This window comes from Coregonus lavaretus (genome assembly GCF_964263955.1).
Source record: "Coregonus lavaretus genome assembly, contig: HAP1_SCAFFOLD_2382, whole genome shotgun sequence".
NCBI lineage: Eukaryota > Metazoa > Chordata > Actinopteri > Salmoniformes > Salmonidae > Coregonus > Coregonus lavaretus.
The window spans coordinates 1-19,514 of record NW_028165281.1 but is presented as its reverse complement, the minus strand read 5'-3'; the positions used below and the strand labels follow the sequence as shown (position 1 = coordinate 19,514).

General features: G+C 43.4%; 1 protein-coding gene across 1 annotated transcript in view; it reads left to right on the top strand.

Moving 5' to 3' along the window:
* Positions 1-16,185, top strand: part of LOC311116021 (dual 3',5'-cyclic-AMP and -GMP phosphodiesterase 11A-like) — a gene marked incomplete at both ends in the record, with an annotated part of 31,228 nt that extends 15,043 nt beyond the window's left edge. Inside the window, 9 exons of the mRNA XM_084191148.1 lie at positions 5,484-5,593; positions 5,774-5,864; positions 5,978-6,078; positions 6,349-6,426; positions 6,531-6,594; positions 6,724-6,798; positions 11,018-11,101; positions 11,334-11,514; positions 15,941-16,185. Coding sequence (XP_084047274.1) covers positions 5,484-5,593; positions 5,774-5,864; positions 5,978-6,078; positions 6,349-6,426; positions 6,531-6,594; positions 6,724-6,798; positions 11,018-11,101; positions 11,334-11,514; positions 15,941-16,185 — 1,029 coding nt within the window. The remainder of the gene's footprint in view (positions 1-5,483; positions 5,594-5,773; positions 5,865-5,977; positions 6,079-6,348; positions 6,427-6,530; positions 6,595-6,723; positions 6,799-11,017; positions 11,102-11,333; positions 11,515-15,940) is intronic.
* Between the last annotated feature and the right edge of the window lie 3,329 nt (positions 16,186-19,514).

The window sequence follows — 19,514 nt, the reverse complement described above, 5'->3', positions numbered from 1 at the left end:
TTTTGGTGCTACATATAACCTTATTTTAATGGTTCTTTGTAGAACCTTAGGAAAGGGTTATAGCACCATAAAGATTCAATTTAAAACCTTATGAACATGGTTCTTTATAGAACATTCAAAAAAGGGTTCTACACTGCCTTCATCAAGTATTCACACCCCTTGACTTTTTCCACATTTTGTTGTGTTACAGCCTGAATTTAAAATTGATTAAATTAAGATTTTGTGTCACTTGCCTACACACAATACCCCATAATGTCAAAGTGGAGTTATGTTTTTTGAAACTTTTAGAAATTAATAAAACATTGAAGGCTGAAATGTCTTGAGTCAATAAGTATTCAACCCCTTTGTTATGGCAAGCCTAAATAAGTTCAGGAGTAAAAATGTGCTTAACAAGTCACATAATAAGTTGCATGGACTCACTCTGTGTGCAATACTAGTGTTTAACATGATTTTTTAATGACTACCTCATCTCTGTACCCCACACATATAATTATCTTTAAGGTCCCTCAGTCGAGCAGTGAATTTCAAACACAGATTCAGCCACAAAGACCAGGGAGGTTTTCCAATGCCTCGCAAAGGGCACCTATTAGTAGATGGGTAAAAAAAAAGAAGACATTGAATATCCCTTTGAGCATGGTGAAGTTATTAATTACACTTTGGATGGTGTCTCAATACACCCAGTCACTACAAAGATACATGCATTCTTCCTAACTCAATTGCCGGAGAGGAAGGAAACCGCTCAGGGATTTCACCATGAGGCCAATGGGGACTTTACAGAGTTTAAAGGCTCCACAATACTAACCTAAATGGCAGAGTGAAAAGAAGGAATCCTGTACAGAATAAAACATATTCCAAAACATGCACCCTGTTTGCAATAATGCACTAAAGTAAAACTGCAAAAAATGTGGCATGAACTTTATGTCCTGAATACGAAGCGTTATGTTTGGGGGCAAATCCAACACAACACATCACTGAGTACCACTGACATCCAATCAATTATTATTATTAATTATCCATAAAGTTCATATTTTCAAGCATGGTGGTGGCTGCATCATGTTATGGGTATACTTGTCATCGGCAAGGACTAGGTAGTTTTTTAGGATAAAAACAAACGGAATAGAGCTAAGCACAGGCAAAATCCTAGAGGAAAACCTGGTTCAGTCTGCTTTCCAACAGACACTGGGAATCAAATTCACCTTTGAGCAGGACAATAACCTAAAACACTATGTCAAATATACACTAGAATTGCTTACCAATACGACATTGAATGTTCCTGAGTGGCCTAACTTTTGACTTAAATTGGCTTGAAAAACTATGGCAAGACTTGAAAATGGCTGTCTAGCAATGATCAACAACCAGCTTGACAGAGCTTGAATAATTTAAAAAAGAATAATGTGCAAATATTGTACAATCCAGGTTTGCAAAGCTCTTAGAGACTTACCCAGAAAGACTCACAGCTGTAATCGCTGCCAAAGGTGTTTCTAACATGTATTGACTCAGCAGTGTGAATACTACAGTATTTCTGTATTTCATTTTCAATACATTTGAGAGAAAAAAATTCATAAAAACATGTTTCCACTTTGTTACTTGTGTGTAGCCTTAAATGTTTTATTAATTTGTAAAAGTTTCAAAAAACATAATTCCACTTTTACATTATGGGGTATTGTGTGTAGGCAAGTGACACAAAATCTCAATTTAATCAATTTTGAATTCAGGCTGTAACACAACAAAATGTGGAATAAGTCAAGGGGTATGAATACTTTCCGAAGGCACCAAAAAGGGGTCTGGTATGGTTGCAAGCCAAATAACCCTTATTTGGCCCTATATAAAAAAAAGAAATGGTGTATTGTATAATGAAACTGTTTTGTTCACATTGTTCCTCAATTTGTTTCTTCACTAAGCCGATTAAAGTAAAAGTTAACCAATTAAAGGAGTCAATGGTTCTGTCCCAAATTACCTATTTTTTGCACCACTTTTGACAAGGGATGGGACAAAAGTAGACTAAGTGGTACTACTTTTTCCACATTTTGTTATGTTACAGCCTTATTCTAAAATGGATTCAATTGTTTTTCCCCCCTCATCAATCTACACACAATACCCAATAATGACAAAGCAAAAACTGTTTTTTCTTTCAATTTTAGCAAATGTATAAAAAAAATTAAAAAACAGCAATATCATATTTACATAAATATTCAAACCCTTTACTCAGTACTTTGTTGAAGCACCTTTGGCAGCGATTACAGCCTCGAGTCTTCTTGGGTATGACGCTACAAGCTTGGCACACCTGTTTTTGGTGAGTTTCTCCCATTCTTCTCTGTAGATCCTCTCAAGCTCTGTCAGGTTGGATGCACAGCTATTTTCAGGTCTCTCCAGAGATGTTCAATCGGGTTCGTCTGGGCTCTGGCTGGGCCACTCAAGGATATTCAGAGACTTGTCCCGAATCCACTCCTGCATTATCTTGGCTGTGTGCTTAGGGTCGTTGTCCTGTTGGAAGGTGAACCTTCACCCCAGTCTGAGGTCCTGAGCACTCTGGAGCAGGTTTTCATCAAGGATCTCTCTGTACTTTGCTCCGTTAATCTTTCCCTCAATCCTGACTAGTCTCCCAGTCCCTGCCACTGAAAAACATCCCCACAGCATGATGCTGCCACCACCATGCTTCACCGTAGGGATGGTGCCAGGTTTCCTCCAGACGTGACGCTTGGCATTCAGGCCAAAGAGTTCAATCTTGGTTTCATCAGACCAGAGAATCTTGTTTCTCATGGTCTGACAGCCTTTTGGCAAACTCCAAGCGGGCTGTCATGTGCCTTTTACTGAGGAGTGGCTTCCGTCTGGCCACTCTACCATAAAGGTCTGATTGGTGGAGTGCTGCAGAGATGGTTGTCCTTCTGGAAGATTCTCCAATCTCCACAGAGGAACCTTAGAGCTCTGTCAGAGTGACCATCGGGTTCTTGGTCACCTCCCTGACCAAGGCCCTTCTCCCCCGATTGCTCAGTTTGGCCGGGCGGCCAGCTTTAGGAAGAGTCTTGGAAGAGTCTTGGTGGTTCTGAACTTCTTCCATTTAAGAATGATGGAGGCCACTGTGTTCTTGGGGACCTTCAATGCTGCATAAATGTTTTGATACACTCCCCAGATCTGTGCCTCAACACAATCCTGTATCGGAGCTCTACGGCCAATTCCTTCGACCTCGGCTTGGTTTTTGCTCTGACATGCACTGTGGGACCTTATATCTGTGGGACCTTATATAGACAGGTGTGTGCCTTTCCAAATATTGTCCAATCAATTTAATTTACCACAGATGGACTCCAATCAAGTTTTAGAAACATCTCAAGGATGGTCAATGGAAACAGGATGCACCTGAGCTCAATTTCGAGTCTCATAGCAAAGGGTCTGAATACTTATGTAAATAAGGTATATCTGTTTTTTATTTTTAATAAATATGCAAGAATTTCTACAAACCTGTTATTGTTTTGTCATTATGGGGTATTGTGTGTATATTAATGAGGATTTATTTTATTTTATCCATTTTAGAATAATTCTGTAACATAACAAAATCTGGAAAAAGTGGAGGGGTCTGAATAGAGTGCCATTTGGGACACAAGCAGTTTCCATACTTCCATACCTCCATACTTCCATACCTCTGTGTCCGCAGACGGCTGGTTTCCATACCTCCATACTTCCATACCTCTGTGTCCGCAGACGGCTGGTTTCCATACCTCCATACTTCCATACCTCTGTGTCCGCAGACGGCTGGTTTCCATACCTCCATACTTCCATACCTCTGTGTCCGCAGACGGCTGGTTTCCATACCTCCATACTTCCATACCTCTGTGTCCGCAGACGGCTGGTTTCCATACCTCCATACTTCCATACCTCTGTGTCCGCAGACGGCTGGTTTCCATACCTCCATACTTCCATACCTCTGTGTCCGCAGACGGCTGGTTTCCATACCTCCATACTTCCATACCTCTGTGTCCGCAGACGGCTGGTTTCCATACCTCCATACTTCCATACCTCTGTGTCCGCAGACGGCTGGTTTCCATACCTCCATACTTCCATACCTCTGTGTCCGCAGACGGCTGGTTTCCATACCTCCATACTTCCATACCTCTGTGTCCGCAGACGGCTGGTTTCCATACCTCCATACTTCCATACCTCTGTGTCCGCAGACGGCTGGTTTCCATACCTCCATACTTCCATACCTCTGTGTCCGCAGACGGCTGGTTTCCATACCTCCATACTTCCATACCTCTGTGTCCGCAGACGGCTGGTTTCCATACCTCCATACTTCCATACCTCTGTGTCCGCAGACGGCTGGTTTCCATACCTCCATACTTCCATACCTCTGTGTCCGCAGACGGCTGGTTTCCATACCTCCATACTTCCATACCTCTGTGTCCGCAGACGGCTGGTTTCCATACCTCCATACTTCCATACCTCTGTGTCCGCAGACGGCTGGTTTCCATACCTCCATACTTCCATACCTCTGTGTCCGCAGACGGCTGGGTTTCCATACCTCCATACTTCCATACCTCTGTGTCCGCAGACGGCTGGTTTCCATACCTCCATACTTCCATACCTCTGTGTCCGCAGACGGCTGGTTTCCATACCTCCATACTTCCATACCTCTGTGTCCGCAGACGGCTGGTTTCCATACCTCCATACTTCCATACCTCTGTGTCCGCAGACGGCTGGTTTCCATACCTCCATACTTCCATACCTCTGTGTCCGCAGACGGCTGGTTTCCATACCTCCATACTTCCATACCTCTGTGTCCGCAGACGGCTGGTTTCCATACCTCCATACTTCCATACCTCTGTGTCCGCAGACGGCTGGTTTCCATACCTCCATACTTCCATACCTCTGTGTCCGCAGACGGCTGGTTTCCATACCTCCATACTTCCATACCTCTGTGTCCGCAGACGGCTGGTTTCCATACCTCCATACTTCCATACCTCTGTGTCCGCAGACGGCTGGTTTCCATACCTCCATACTTCCATACCTCTGTGTCCGCAGACGGCTGGTTTCCATACCTCCATACTTCCATACCTCTGTGTCCGCAGACGGCTGGTTTCCATACCTCCATACTTCCATACCTCTGTGTCCGCAGACGGCTGGTTTCCATACCTCCATACTTCCATACCTCTGTGTCCGCAGACGGCTGGTTTCCATACCTCCATACTTCCATACCTCTGTGTCCGCAGACGGCTGGTTTCCATACCTCCATACTTCCATACCTCTGTGTCCGCAGACGGCTGGTTTCCATACCTCCATACTTCCATACCTCTGTGTCCGCAGACGGCTGGTTTCCATACCTCCATACTTCCATACCTCTGTGTCCGCAGACGGCTGGTTTCCATACCTCCATACTTCCATACCTCTGTGTCCGCAGACGGCTGGTTTCCATACCTCCATACTTCCATACCTCTGTGTCCGCAGACGGCTGGTTTCCATACCTCCATACTTCCATACCTCTGTGTCCGCAGACGGCTGGTTTCCAGGATGTTCTGTCGGATGCGGAGACCCTGGCATTGATGGTGGGTTGTCTCTGCCATGACTTAGACCACCGTGGCACCAACAACGCCTTCCAGGCCAAGTGAGTCACCTCGGCTGAGCCCCACAGAGAAATGTAAAAAAAAAAAAATATTAGTCTGATCAACCAGTCAGTCAGTGAGTCAATCTATCTGCACGTCCACCTGCCTGTCCGTCCATCTCTCTGTTATTCAATCAATCAATTAGTGCAATCAGTTGACCGTCCCTCTGCTGCTTCCTACAGGACTGGCTCTGCTCTGGCCCTGCTCTACGGGACATCAGCCACCCTGGAACACCATCACTTCAACCATGCAGTCATGATCCTACAGAGTGAGGTGACCTTGGCTACCATCACCTTTACTTAAGAGCTTCCATTTATTGCTCAATCTTGACATTCACCACCCATTTATTACCTGAAAATATGTATTTTTCTCATGTTTTCCAACAGGGTCATAATATCTTTGCCAACCTGTGTTCCAAAGAGTACAGTAGTATGATGCAGCTGCTGAAACAAGCCATCCTCTCTACTGACCTCACCCTGCACTTCCAGTAAGTCTTCCAACTTCCACATACAGTTGTAGAAGAGATACTTGATTTTTATATCTTTAATAATCACTACTAGCCTGGTCCCAGATCTGTTTGTGCTCTTGCCAACTCCATTGCTCATTGTCAAGCCAAATTGGCATGATAATGAGTGACAAGTAGCTGACATGATAGCACAAACAGGCCGGCACTCAGGCTACCTCCCATCTGCTTGCCATTGAACCCCCCTCCTTTTCCTTGTATCTGTTTTGTGACTCTATCTATGCTCCTAAACAGGCGGAGGAGCAAGTTCTTTGACTGTGTTCTGTCTGGAGAGTTCAGCTGGACAGACGAGTCTCACAGAGAACTTCTCAGGTCCTTCCATCTTTATTACTTATTTATTGAACAAATTGTCAACAATCTCCTTATGTGGAGACTTGTTTTGGTTCTAAACAACCCCTGACCCCTTTCTTCACCAGGTCTATGCTGATGACAGCATGTGACTTGGGTGCAGTGACTCGCCCCTGGGAGATCTCCAAACAGGTGAAACTTTACAAAACTTCTGGCTGTGTCCCAAATGGCACCCTAATCCCTTTATAGTGTACTCGTTTTGACCAGGGCCTATAGGGTCATCATTGACATCATTGACATAACGTTGAAATCCCCCTGCAGGTTGCGGAGTTGGTGACCAGTGAGTTTTTCGAGCAAGGTGACAGGGAGAGGTCTGAGCTCAAGTTGACTCCAGCGGTAAGCAGTACACAGTACTATTGTAACACTTCCCTTCAAACTATACTTCCCTTCACACTACACTTCCCTTCAAACTACACTTCCCTTCAAACCATACTTCCCTTCAAACTACACTTCCCTTCAAACTACACTTCCCTTCAAACTACACTTCATTTTAAACTTCACTTCCCTTCCAACTACACCTCCCTTCAAAATAAACTTCCCTTCAAAGTCAGATCATCAACTTTGATATTAGTGCTCCATCCACTACTACCTTGATTCACTTGTGTCCAAACACCATCAATGCAACTTTCGCCTGCACAGCATTTAGGAAGTAAACTTTTATATTTCGTTCTGCTGATTCTCAGTATCTTTCTATCCCCTTTGGTTCCCAAAAGTTAGCCTTGATGTGGGGAGTTCTTTCTTTTGATATTCAACTGTTGGGATGAAATGACTAAAGCTAGTTAAGTGATTAGGAGTGCCTTTCATGGTGGATGATACTGTAACAGCAGTCTCTCTCTCTCTCTCTCTCTCTCTCTCTCTTCTCTCTCTCTCTCTCTCTCTCTCTCTCTCTCTCTCTCTCTCTCTCTCTCTCTCTCTCTCTCTCTCTCTCTCTCTCTCTCTCTCTCTCTCTCTCTCTCTCTCTCTCTCTCTCTCTCTCTCTCTCTCTCTCTCTCTCTCTCTCTCTCTCTCTCTCTCTCTCTCTCTCTCTCATCTCTCTCTCTCTCTCTCTCTCTCTCTCTCTCTCTCTCTCTCTCTCTCTCTCTCTCTCTCTCTCTCTCTAATTTCATTTAAGGGCTTTATTGGCATGGGAAACGTGTGTTAACATTGCCAAAGCAAGTGAAGTAGATAGTAAACAAAAGTGAAATAAACAATAAATATTAACAGTAAACATTACACTCAGAAGTTTCAAAAGAATAAAGACATTTCAAATGTCATATTATGTATATATACAGTGTTGTAACAATGTGCAAATAGTTAAGTACAAATGGGAAAATAAATAAACATAAATATGGGTTGTATTTACAATGTGTTTGTTCTTCACTGGTTGCACTTTTCTTGTGGCAACAGGTCACAAATCTTGCAGCTGTGATGACACACTGTGGTTTTTCACCCAGTAGATAAGGGAGTTTATCAAAATTGGGTTTGTTTTCAAATTCTTTGTGGATCGCTGTAATCTGAGGGAAATATGTGTCTCTAATATGGTCATACATTTGGCAGGAGGTTAGGAAGTGCAGCTCAGTTTCCACCTCATTTTGTGGGCAGTGTGCACATAGCCTGTCTTCTCTTGAGAGCCAGGTCTGCCTACGGCGGCCTTTCTCAATAGCAAGGCTATGCTCACTGAGTCTGTACATAGTCAAAGCTTTCCTTAAGTTTGGGTCAGTCACAGTGGTCAGGTATTCTGCCACTGTGTACTCTCTGTTTAGGGCCAAATAGCATTCTAGTTTGCTCTGTTTTTTTGTTTGTTCTTTCCAATGTGTCAAGTAATTCTCTTTTTGTTTTCTCATGATTTGGTTGGGTCTAATTGTTTGGTTGGGTCTAATTGTGTTGTTGTTGTTGTTGTTGTCCTGGGCTGTGTGGGGTCTGTTTGTGTTTGTGAACAGAGCCCCAGGGCAAGCTTACTTAGGGGACTCTTCTCCAAGTTCATCTCTCTGTAGGTGATGGCTTTGTTATGGAAGGTTTGGGAATCGCTTCCTTTTAAGTGGTTATAGAATTTAACGGCTCTTTTCTGGATTTTGATAATTAGCGGGTATTGGCCTAATTCTGCTCTGCATGCATTATTTGGTGTTTTACGTTGTACACGGAGGATGTTTTTGCAGAATTCTGCATGCAGAGTCTCAATTTGGTGTTTGTCCCATTTTGTGAATTCTTGGTTGGTGAGCGGACCCCAGACCTCAGAACCATAAAGGGCAATGGGTTCTATAACTGATTCAAGTATTTTTAGCCAGATCCTAATTGGTATGTCAAATTTTATGTTCCTTTTGATGGCATAGAAGGCCCTTCTTGCCTTGTCTCTCAGATCGTTCACAGCTTTGTGGAAGTTACCTGTGGCGCTGATGTTTAGGCCGAGGTATGTATAGTTTTTTGTGTGCTCTAGGGCAACGGTGTCTAGATGGAATTTGTATTTGTGGTCCTGGCAACTGGACCTTTTTTGGAACACCATTATTTTTGTCTTACTGAGATTTACTGTCAGGGCCCAGGTCTGACAGAATCTGTGCAGAAGATCTAGGTGCTGCTGTAGGCCCTCCTTGGTTGGTGACAGAAGCACCAGATCATCAGCAAACAGAAGACATTTGACTTCAGATTCTAGTAGGGTGAGGCCGGGTGCTGCAGACTGTTCTAGTGCCCTCGCCAATTCGTTGATATATATGTTGAAGAGGGTGGGGCTTAAACTGAATCCCTGTCTCACCCCACGGCCCTGTGGAAAGAAATGTGTGTGTTTTTTGCCAATTTTAACCGCACACTTGTTGTTTGTGTACATGGATTTTATAATGTCGTATGTTTTTCCCCCAACCCCACTTTCCATCAATTTGTATAGCAGACCCTCATGCCAAATTGAGTCAAAAGCTTTTTTGAAATCAACAAAGCATGAGAAGACTTTGCCTTTGTTTTGGTTTGTTTGTTTGTCAATTAGGGTGTGCAGGGTGAATACGTGGTCTGTCGTACGGTAATTTGGTAAAAAGCCAATTTGACATTTGCTCATTACATTGTTTTCACTGAGGAAATGAACTAGTCTGCTGTTAATGATAATGCTGAGGATTTTCCCAAGGTTACTGTTGACGCATATCCCACGGTAATTATTGGGGATATATAATTATTATCAGTCCTTGGTTCCAAATATTGGGGAAGATGCCAGAGCTAAGGATGATGTTAAAGAGTTTAAGTATAGCTAATTGAAATTTGTGGTCTGTATATTTTATCATTTCATTGAGGATACCATCAACACCACAGGACTTTTTGGGTTGGAGGGTTTGTATTTTGTCCTGTAGTTCATTCAATGTAATTGGAGAATCCAGTGGGTTCTGGTAGTCTTTAATAGTTGATTCTAAGATTTGCATTTGATCATGTATATTTTTTTGCTGTTTGTTCTCTGTTATAGGACCAAAAAGATTGGAGAAGTGGTTTACCCATACATCTCCGTTTTGGATAGATAGCTCTTCGTGTTGTTGTTTGTTTAGTGTTTTCCAATTTTCCCAGAAGTGGTTAGAGTCTATGGATTCTTCAATTACATTGAGCTGATTTCTGACATGCTGTTCCTTCTTTTTCCGTAGTGTATTTCTGTATTGTTTTAGTGATTCACCATAGTGAAGGCGTAGGCTCAGGTTTTCTGGGTCTCTATGTTTTTGGTTGGATAGGTTTCTCAATTTCTTTCTTAGGTTTTTGCATTCTTCATCAAACCATTTATCACTGTTATTACTTTTCTTTGGTTTTCTGTTAGAGATTTTTAGATTTGATAGGGAAGCTGAGAGGTCAAATATACTGTTTAGGTTTTCTACTGCCAAGTTTACACCTTCACTATTACAGTGGAACGTTTTGTCCAGGAAGTTGTCTAGAATGGATTGAATTTGTTGTTTCCTAATTGTTTTTTGGTAGGTTTCAACACTACTTTCCTTCCATCTATAGCATTTCTTAATATTATTCAGTTCCTTTGGCTTTGATGCCTCATGATTGTGTATTGCTCTGTTCAAGTAGACTGTGATTTTGCTGTGGTCTGATAGGGGTGTCAGTGGGCTGACTGTGAACGCTCTGAGAGACTCTGGGTTGAGGTCAGTGATAAAGTAGTCTACAGTACTACTGCCAAGAGATGAGCTATAGGTGTACCTACCATAGGAGTCCCCTCGAAGCCTACCATTGACTATGTACATACCCAGTGTGCGACAGAGCTGCAGGAGTCGTGACCCGTTTTTGTTGGTTATGTTGTCGTAGTTGTGCCTAGGGGGGCATATGGGGGAGGGAATGCTGTCACCTCCAGGTAGGTGCTTGTCCCCCTGTGTGCTGAGGGTGTCAGGTTCTTGTCCAGTTCTGGCATTTAGGTCGCCATAGACTAGTACATGTCCCTGGGTCTGGAAATGATTGATTTCCCTCTCCAGGATGGAGAAACTGTCTTCATTAAAGTATGGGGATTCTAGTGGGGGGATATAGGTAGCACACAGGAGGACATTTTTCTCAGTTGAGATAATTTCCTTTTGAATTTCTAACCAAATGTAAAATCTCTCTCTCTCTCTCTCTCTCTCTCCAGGCCATCTTTGACCGTAATCGAAAAGACGAGCTGCCCGCCCTACAGTTGGAGTGGATAGATGGGATCTGTCAGCCCCTCTACCAGGTAAGGGACTCACCTGTGCTGTCTGTTACTGAAACACCAAGTTAAAGGAGGACTCCAATGCAATAAAATCTATGTACATTCATTTAGCCTGTACCTGTATGTTTTCACAGTATGATGTCTTCTGAAATGACTTTATTTTATCCCTTTTTCAGTCCTCCTGTATGAAATTAGCATATGTGTGTATATGATACAGCCCCTTCTAAGTCAGTCTCCCACACTGTCTCCCCTCTAGGCTCTGGTGAAGCTAAACGTGAAGCTGAAGCCTATGGTTGATGGGATAGCAGCCAATCGCATTAAGTGGAAGGAGCTGGGCTCGTCCTATCAGCAGCACACACACAGAACCACAGAGACCAATCAGAGTCCTGGCTCTGAGTCAAGACCCAACCCAGAGACCAATCAAAATTCAGACTCCAGTCAGAAGTCGCAACTAGAGTTTGGGTCAAATTCAGTATTTGATCAGACGTCAGTTCTTACTACAGAGCCTAATGGTCATTCAGAGTTTGGGTCAAATTCAGAATCTGATCAGAAGTCAGTTCTTTCTACAGAGTCTATTGGTCATCTGGGGTCAGATGGGAGTATATGGTCTGGTCAGCTGTCTCAAGGGCAGGGGGCTGAGGTTTGAAGAGAGAGGGAGGGGGAGAGAGAAGGAGGGATTAGAGAGGGAGGGGGAATTAGGAGATAGGGAGGGGGAGAGAGGAGTGGGGGGTGGTGGCTGTGTGGTAATGTAGTTTCTGTAACTCAATTTGATCTAGTTGGGGTATTGAAAAGTTCAGTTTTTTACACTTTATTTACAGCTTGTGGACACTTCAGTGGATTACGTGTTGATCTTCATGACGTTGTAATTACAAGAACATTGAGTGGGAAACATCCATTAATGTTAGATTCATGCTCACACCTGCATTGCACAGCTCTTGTGAAATGTAGGAATGCTGTCCACGTGATAAACCTACTGTTTGTTAAAGCTTGTGCATCGATGGCCTGGCTTTGAAACCAAAGATGTCCAGTAACCAATGCCTTCATGTACAAGTAATCACTGTGATCTCTCTCTCTCTCTTTCACGCTCCCTTTCCCTCTCTGTATGTTTATGTCAGCTACTTGAGTAGCTGTCAGAGGTGGATGATGTTGTTCCTGAATGTTTATGTCAGCTACTTGAGTAGCTGTCAGAGGTGGATGATGTTGTTCCTGAATGTTTGTCAGCTACTTGAGTAGCTGTCAGAGGGGGAATGCCATGTCTATGTCTGAGTACCAAATGGCAACTTAAACCGTCAAAAGTAGTGCACTATATAGGGAATAGGGTACCATTTGGGACGCAGCGTATGACAAACCTTTTGGTTGCATGCGTTTATTGCACCTATTAGTGTAGTCAGCCTGTGGCTGAACGTTTGCTCTGTTCAATGTGTGGATGCATGATATCGATACTAGTTGTGTACAGTATATGTGTATTCATTTATTTGTCAAATGTTTCTGTAGAATTGAAGTATGCTGAGGTTTCTGCAATACAAATTGGACAGCATGCTGATATGTTTTGAAAATGGCCGTTCTATTGTTGACACTGGATATTGTGTAGATACTGTGTACATAATGAATTTTTATGTTCCTGACTCCTGGTTTGATGTTGCATCAAGCGGAGGCTAGTATTTGATTTTTGTGTACAGTGAGGGAAAAAAGTATTTGATCCCCTGCTGATTTTGTACATTTGCCCACTGACAAAGAAATGATCAGTCTATAATTTTAATGGTAGGTTTATTTGAACAGTGAGAGACAGAATAACAACAAAGAAATCCAGAAAAACGCATGTCAAAAATGTTATAAATTGATTTGCATTTTAATGAGGGAAATAAGTATTTGACCCCCTCTCAATCAGAAAGATTTCTGGCTCCCAGGTGTCTTTTATACAGGTAACGAGCTGAGATTAGGAGCACACTCTTAAAGGGAGTGCTCCTAATCTCAGCTTGTTACCTGTATAAAAGACACCTGTCCACAGAAGCAATCAATCAATCAGATTCCAAACTCTCCACCATGGCCAAGACCAAATAGCTCTCCAAGGATGTCAGGGACAAGATTGTAGACCTACACAAGGCTGGAATGGGCTACAAGACCATCGCCAAGCAGCTTGGTGAGAAGGTGACAACAGTTGGTGCGATTATTCGCAAATGGAAGAAACACAAAATAACTGTCAATCTCCCTCGGCCTGGGGCTCCATGCAAGATCTCACCTTGTGGAGTTGCAATGATAATGAGAATGGTGAGGAATCAGCCCAGAACTACACGGGAGGATCTTGTCAATGATCTCAAGGCAGCTGGGACCATAGTCACCAAGAAAACAATTGGTAACACACTACGCCGTGAAGGACTGAAATCCTGCAGCGCCCGCATGGTCCCCCTGCTCAAGAAAGCACATATACAGGCCCGTCTGAAGTTTGCCAATGAACATCTGAATGATTCAGAGGAGAACTGGGTGAAAGTGTTGTGGTCAGATGAGACCAAAATCGAGCTCTTTGGCATCAACTCAACTCGCCGTATTTGGAGGAAGAGGAATGCTGCCTATGACCCCAAGAACACCATCCCCACGTCAAACATGGAGGTGGAAACATTATGCTTTGGGGGTGTTTTTCTGCTAAGGGGACAGGACATCTTCACCGCATCAAAGGGACAATGGACAGGGCCATGTACCATCAAATCTTGGGTGAGAACCTCCTTCCCTCAGCCAGGGCATTGAAAATGGGTTGTGGATGGGTATTCCAGCATGACAATGACCCAAAACACACAGCCAAGGCAACAAAGGAGTGGCTCAAGAAGAAGCACATTAAGGTCCTGGAGTGGCCTAGCCAGTCTCCAGACTTTAATCCTATAGAATATCTGTGGAGGGAGCTGAAGGTTCGAGTTGCCAAACGTCAGCCTAGAAACCTTAATGACTTGGAGAAGATCTGCAAAGAGGAGTGGGACAAAATCCCTCCTGAGATGTGTGCAGACCTGGTGGCCAACTACAAGAAACGTCTGACCTCTGTGATTGCCAACAAGGGTTTTGCCACCAAGTACTAAGTCATGTTTTGCAGAGGGGTCAAATACTTATTTCCCTCATTAAAATGCAAATCAATTTATAACATTTTTGACATGCGTTTTTCTGGATTTTTTTGTTGTTATTCTGTCTCTCACTGTTCAAATAGACCTACCATTAAAATTATAGACTGATCATGTCTTTGTCAGTGGGCCAACGTACAAAATCAGCAGGGGATCAAATACTTTTTTCCCTCACTGTATTTCCCAGAATGCAAACCCTCTTACTCCAATGTTGATTTTATTCACTGATGAGAGTAGGGAGATATGTACTGGTGGTGGTATACTGTACTGTTTTAAGTGTTACTATACATACAGACTCAGTTTTCTATTTTAGATAGCAACTCTGTACCAGAATTCAAACGTCCAATATTTTCATATATTAGGCTCTATATTGCTGAATGAGGAATACACAATTTGCATTTTCGCTCACCGTTTCTACATTCTGCACTAATACGTTATACTTTAATGAAAGATTGAGAGAAATTGTGCAATGAAAAGGTTCGATAGAATTTATGTCTGTCTTCCTCAGGTGGTTTTGTAAATAAATAAAAAGCACTGGCATGCGAAAAGATTGCTTTGTGTGGTTTGTGCTAAAAATTATGAAGTATATGATCTATTTAATGCGTTATTGTTAGGGTTATTTGATGTAGTAGGGCAAAAACAATGATCACCATGATACTGCACAGTTACGGAATATCAGGGTATTATTAAATAGACAAAATCCACAAGAATGCACCTCTTACAATTACTGTAGGGTGAATTCAGAAAGAGCAGGACATCATATAAACTGGGACAGCTTAATCCTGACTCGTTTAGTTCTCTGAAAGAGAAAATCTAAACTATTGTGACTAAGCCATTGCAGAGAAACCACCTGATCAAAATCACATCACTTCAGTGGTGTGACATATTAGAGTGGGGCGGAGCAAGCTTTAAACAGGGAGCAGGGATGGGCAAAACGTACAAAATGCAATTACAAAATACCACAAGGATCAATGTATCAAAATGTAATTGAATTGTCATCGGGGTACAATTCGGACTAATAATGGTGTCCCAGTTTATCTAACCTGCTGGCCCAGTCTACCAAATGCAAACTGAAAATATGATTTTGACTCAGTGTACACAAATGTGTGTCATGCCTCCTATGAATATATCAATATTTGTTTTTGTATGTGATTAGGAAACATCTTGATGATTTCAGAAATGTATCATGTGTTGGGCTAATATGTTGGATAGATGTCTAAAAAGGTTCCAGAAGTATCATGACTCAGGATGAGACCCAGATGCAGACACGTGAGGTAGATGGTTCAACACGGAGAAAGACGCTGGCACGACTTGACGGGAAACAGAAGGCAAAGGACAGTGAGACACATGTTTTATCTTGGACACATGAAACGTAGGATGGATATGGAGGGTGCGGGGCAACAGAAGATGAACAGCAGAGGGGCCAAGGCTTTTAGAGACAGGGAAAGGGCTGATGAAATGGGGGGAAAGTTTGCAGGTCTCCACCCAGAGGGGCAGATCCCGAGTAGACAGCCATACCCTCTGCCCGAGATGATAGCGGGGAGCCGGGGTTTGGTGGCGGTTCGCTTGTCGACGATACCTGGAGGTGGTTTTAAGAAGAGCGGACTGGGCTCTGGGCTGAGGGTATGTTGACCTCTTCCTCTTGCTCAGGGAAGAGTGGGGGCTATAACTCACGGAGTACTCGAAGGGCGAGAGACTAGTGCCCGAGCAGAGAAGGGTGTTCCGGGTGCACTCCACCCACACGAGTTGCTGGCTCCAGGTGGTGGGGTTGGTCGAGCAGAGGCACCGAAGAGTCGTCTCCGGGTCCTGATTGGCACGCTCCGACTGGCCGTTAGATTGAGGATGAAACCCGGAGGACAAGCTGGCCGACGAACCAATGAGGGTGCAGAACGCCTTCCAGAATTGGGACGAGAACTGAGGACCACGATCGGAGACTATGTCGACCGGAAGTCCGTGAATTCGGAAGACGTGCTGTACCATGAGTTGGGCCGTCTCCTAGGCTGAGGGTAACTTGGGAAGGGGGATGAAATGGGCGGCTTTGGAAAACCTATCCACCACCGTAAGGATGGTGGTGTTGCCATCAGACGGAGGGAGACCAGTGACAAAGTCCAGGGATATATGGGACCAGGGGTGATGAGGAACAGGGAGTGGTTGAAGGAGGCCAGCCGGAGCTTGCCGCGGAGTTTTATTCTGTTGTATTTTGAGGCTTAGAGGTTTTGTGGTTGGAATTGCAGTATGTATTTAGTTTGGGAATTTAGATCTGAGCTAGCAACTTTTGATGGACTGGTTTCATCTGGACAAACAAAAAAGGTTGCTTAGCAACTGGATACCAACTCATTCTGTAAAGGAAAATTAGTGATACAGTTCCAATATCTGCATAATCATTGTGATTGAAGGATAGCTGTGAGGGTGATCAAATACTCTCTTCTCCTCGAGCTCATTAATGATAGAATGTTCATATTTGAGTCTGGCAATGACAAGGAGTGGCAAGGAGTGGAATGTTAAATAGAGACCTGTACACAAGACTACCTAACATGGTGTCCATTCTAAAACCTGGCCGAACTCTTTATAGACCCAGTCGGTATTAGATAGAATGTCGTGACCCTGCCTGCCTGTGGGGAAAACAACCTGTGGTTACCTAGGTTACCCCATTGGCTCACAGCAAAAATGTCACCTTTTTCAAATGCAATTTTCTTGTTGTCTGCTTGTTTTAGTCAATTACAAAACTACATTTAAGAAAAGTATAACATGGCTAAAGATTACTTTTCAACATTGCCTGCTCCCTAGAGTTCTCACTACTTAGAAACACTTTATATTGTGCTTCCCTCATGTCCCTTTTCATGACAATGCTAGCAGCCACTTGAGCGAGTGAGTGCTAGCTAGCTACCTACCGGAACATTAATAAGCTAGCCAAGACCAACAACACAAACAAACAGACTATACAGCTACAAGTAGTGAGAGGACTTACAAACGGACTGTACAAACAAGTTAAATGTCTTACCTATGATGAAATGTTTCCCACACATAGCTATGTGTAGCCTACTTGGACACCACATCCCCACATTTCCCACTTTCCCACACCGAATAGCCTGAAGCCACAGGGCTCTTCTTTCAGGCTCTATTTCCCTACAGAGGGAGCATTGTGAACCGTAGTTTGAGATATTTGACCTGTCTACATATACATTGAACAACACAGCAGCTTTTCGGCATGTTTCTTTTATTTCTATATAACGAAAAATCCACAGCAGAGTTGCCTCTTTTACAATGGAGGTCAATAGGAAATAATGTTGGTTTTCCCCAATTTGTGGGCGTGCTCGAGAGGAATTCTTTATTATTACCTGAATACCGACTTGAACTATGGCCCAGAGTTAAGAACACACAATGGACAATGCATGGAATTAAAATTGATAGGACATTTCCATGGTAATTTGGAATGTTATATCAGCTGATGCTGGTTTGCCATGGTAATATAGAATGTTAATTCAAATGATGCGAAGTAACTGATGTGGCTCATGGATTTTTGTTGTTGTTTGAAATGTCAGTTGAGTTGACACAACAAATCACAGCATAGATTGAGTGGAACACCTGCTATTGCTTCTTGCTTTGCTCCCAATAACACTCACAATGGCTGCCAGTCCACTGATAATGGCGTATTCATTTGAATGGGGAGGCCCGTTCTACTCTTTCTAATTCTGTGATTTCACATTTGACCATGGAAGGAGGACCACGCAAAGGATCCGCCAAGTGGTGGTTCTACTACTGTTTTCTGTGCTGTGCCTCCCTTGATGTGTACGACGGCCCAATCATCTTTAATGGAAGACTGCGATCAGACGATGAAAAACCAGAATTTATTGAGGACCTGGACAACATTGCTGACAAGAGAGACACAGAAACTGATGGCCATAGTCGGTCTGATACAAGAGGATCAACCACAGAAGTAGTCGACCAAGAAATTACTGCAAACAGTGACCGCACAGGTTCAATATCTGTTCAGTCATGGAACATGGAACAGACCATCCTGTCCTCGGACAAGGAGGAGCCAGACACAGACCAGGAAGAGAAAGAGAGAGACTCCTCCCCCTGCCTGATAGTCCCACCCACTTCTCCTCTGGGCATCACCTACATTCCTGTGATGCTTTACGACCTGGAACAGGAGCAACAGGAGCAGGGAGAGCAGGAGGAGGAGGAGGAGGAGGAGGAGGAGGAGAGCCAGGGAGAGAGGGAGCAGCTAGAGGAGAGTGATGAGGAGACCAGCTTCCCTGCTGCTGGCCAGGAGTGAGCTGCTAGAGGAAGATAGCGGTGGGCCTCAGTGCTCTCTGCAGGTCAGTGGATGTTCTGTAGAATAGAGCTCTGGTCAAAAGTAGTGCGCTATGCGGGGAATAGGCGGCCATTTGGGACACAGTCGTGTCCTGTTCTATAGTGTCAGAGGATATAATTATGTGTTGCTTGTGCTGATAATCATTGGCCATTTCTGCAATCTCATAAGGAAAACATTTCTTCCTCTTTGCAGATGAGATACCTCAAGGTGGAGCTCCTTTCATGGACATTTAATGGAAGCCCCTTCCTTTATGGATTAAGATATTCATTCTGCAATAAACATGATCTATTTTGTCATTATTGACTGTTGTGTGTTTGTATTCTTGATTGTCTAGGAAAGCTACCTAAAGACTTGTAACACAAGCTGAAGACCACAAACATGGTCATCCAATGTTCTAAAAGCTGAAAACATGAAAGAAAGGAATACATTATCCACTCTTACAGCCATACAGCACAGTATTTGTAGAACAGTGTTGCATAGACAGCCTGGTTTAATGGAACAGGACTAAATAAACAACGTTTTCCATATCACACCACAGAGTTCTCCATATCACACCATAGAGTTCTCCATATCACACCACAGAGTTCTCCATATCACACCATAGAGTTCTCCATATCACACCATAGAGTTCTCCATATCACACCATAGAGTTCTCCATATCACACCACAGAGTTCTCCATATCACACCATAGAGTTCTCCATATCACACCATAGAGTTCTCCATATCACACCACAGAGTTCTCCATATCACACCATAGAGTTCTCCATATCACACCATAGAGTTCTTCATATCACACCACAGAGTTCTCCATATCACACCATAGAGTTCTCCATATCACACCATAGAGTTCTCCATATCACACCACAGAGTTCTCCATATCACACCATAGAGTTCTCCATATCACACCATAGAGTTCTCCATATCACACCACAGAGTTCTCCATATCACACCACAGAGTTCTCCATATCACACTACAGAGTTCTCCATTTCACACCACAGAGTTCTCCATATCAG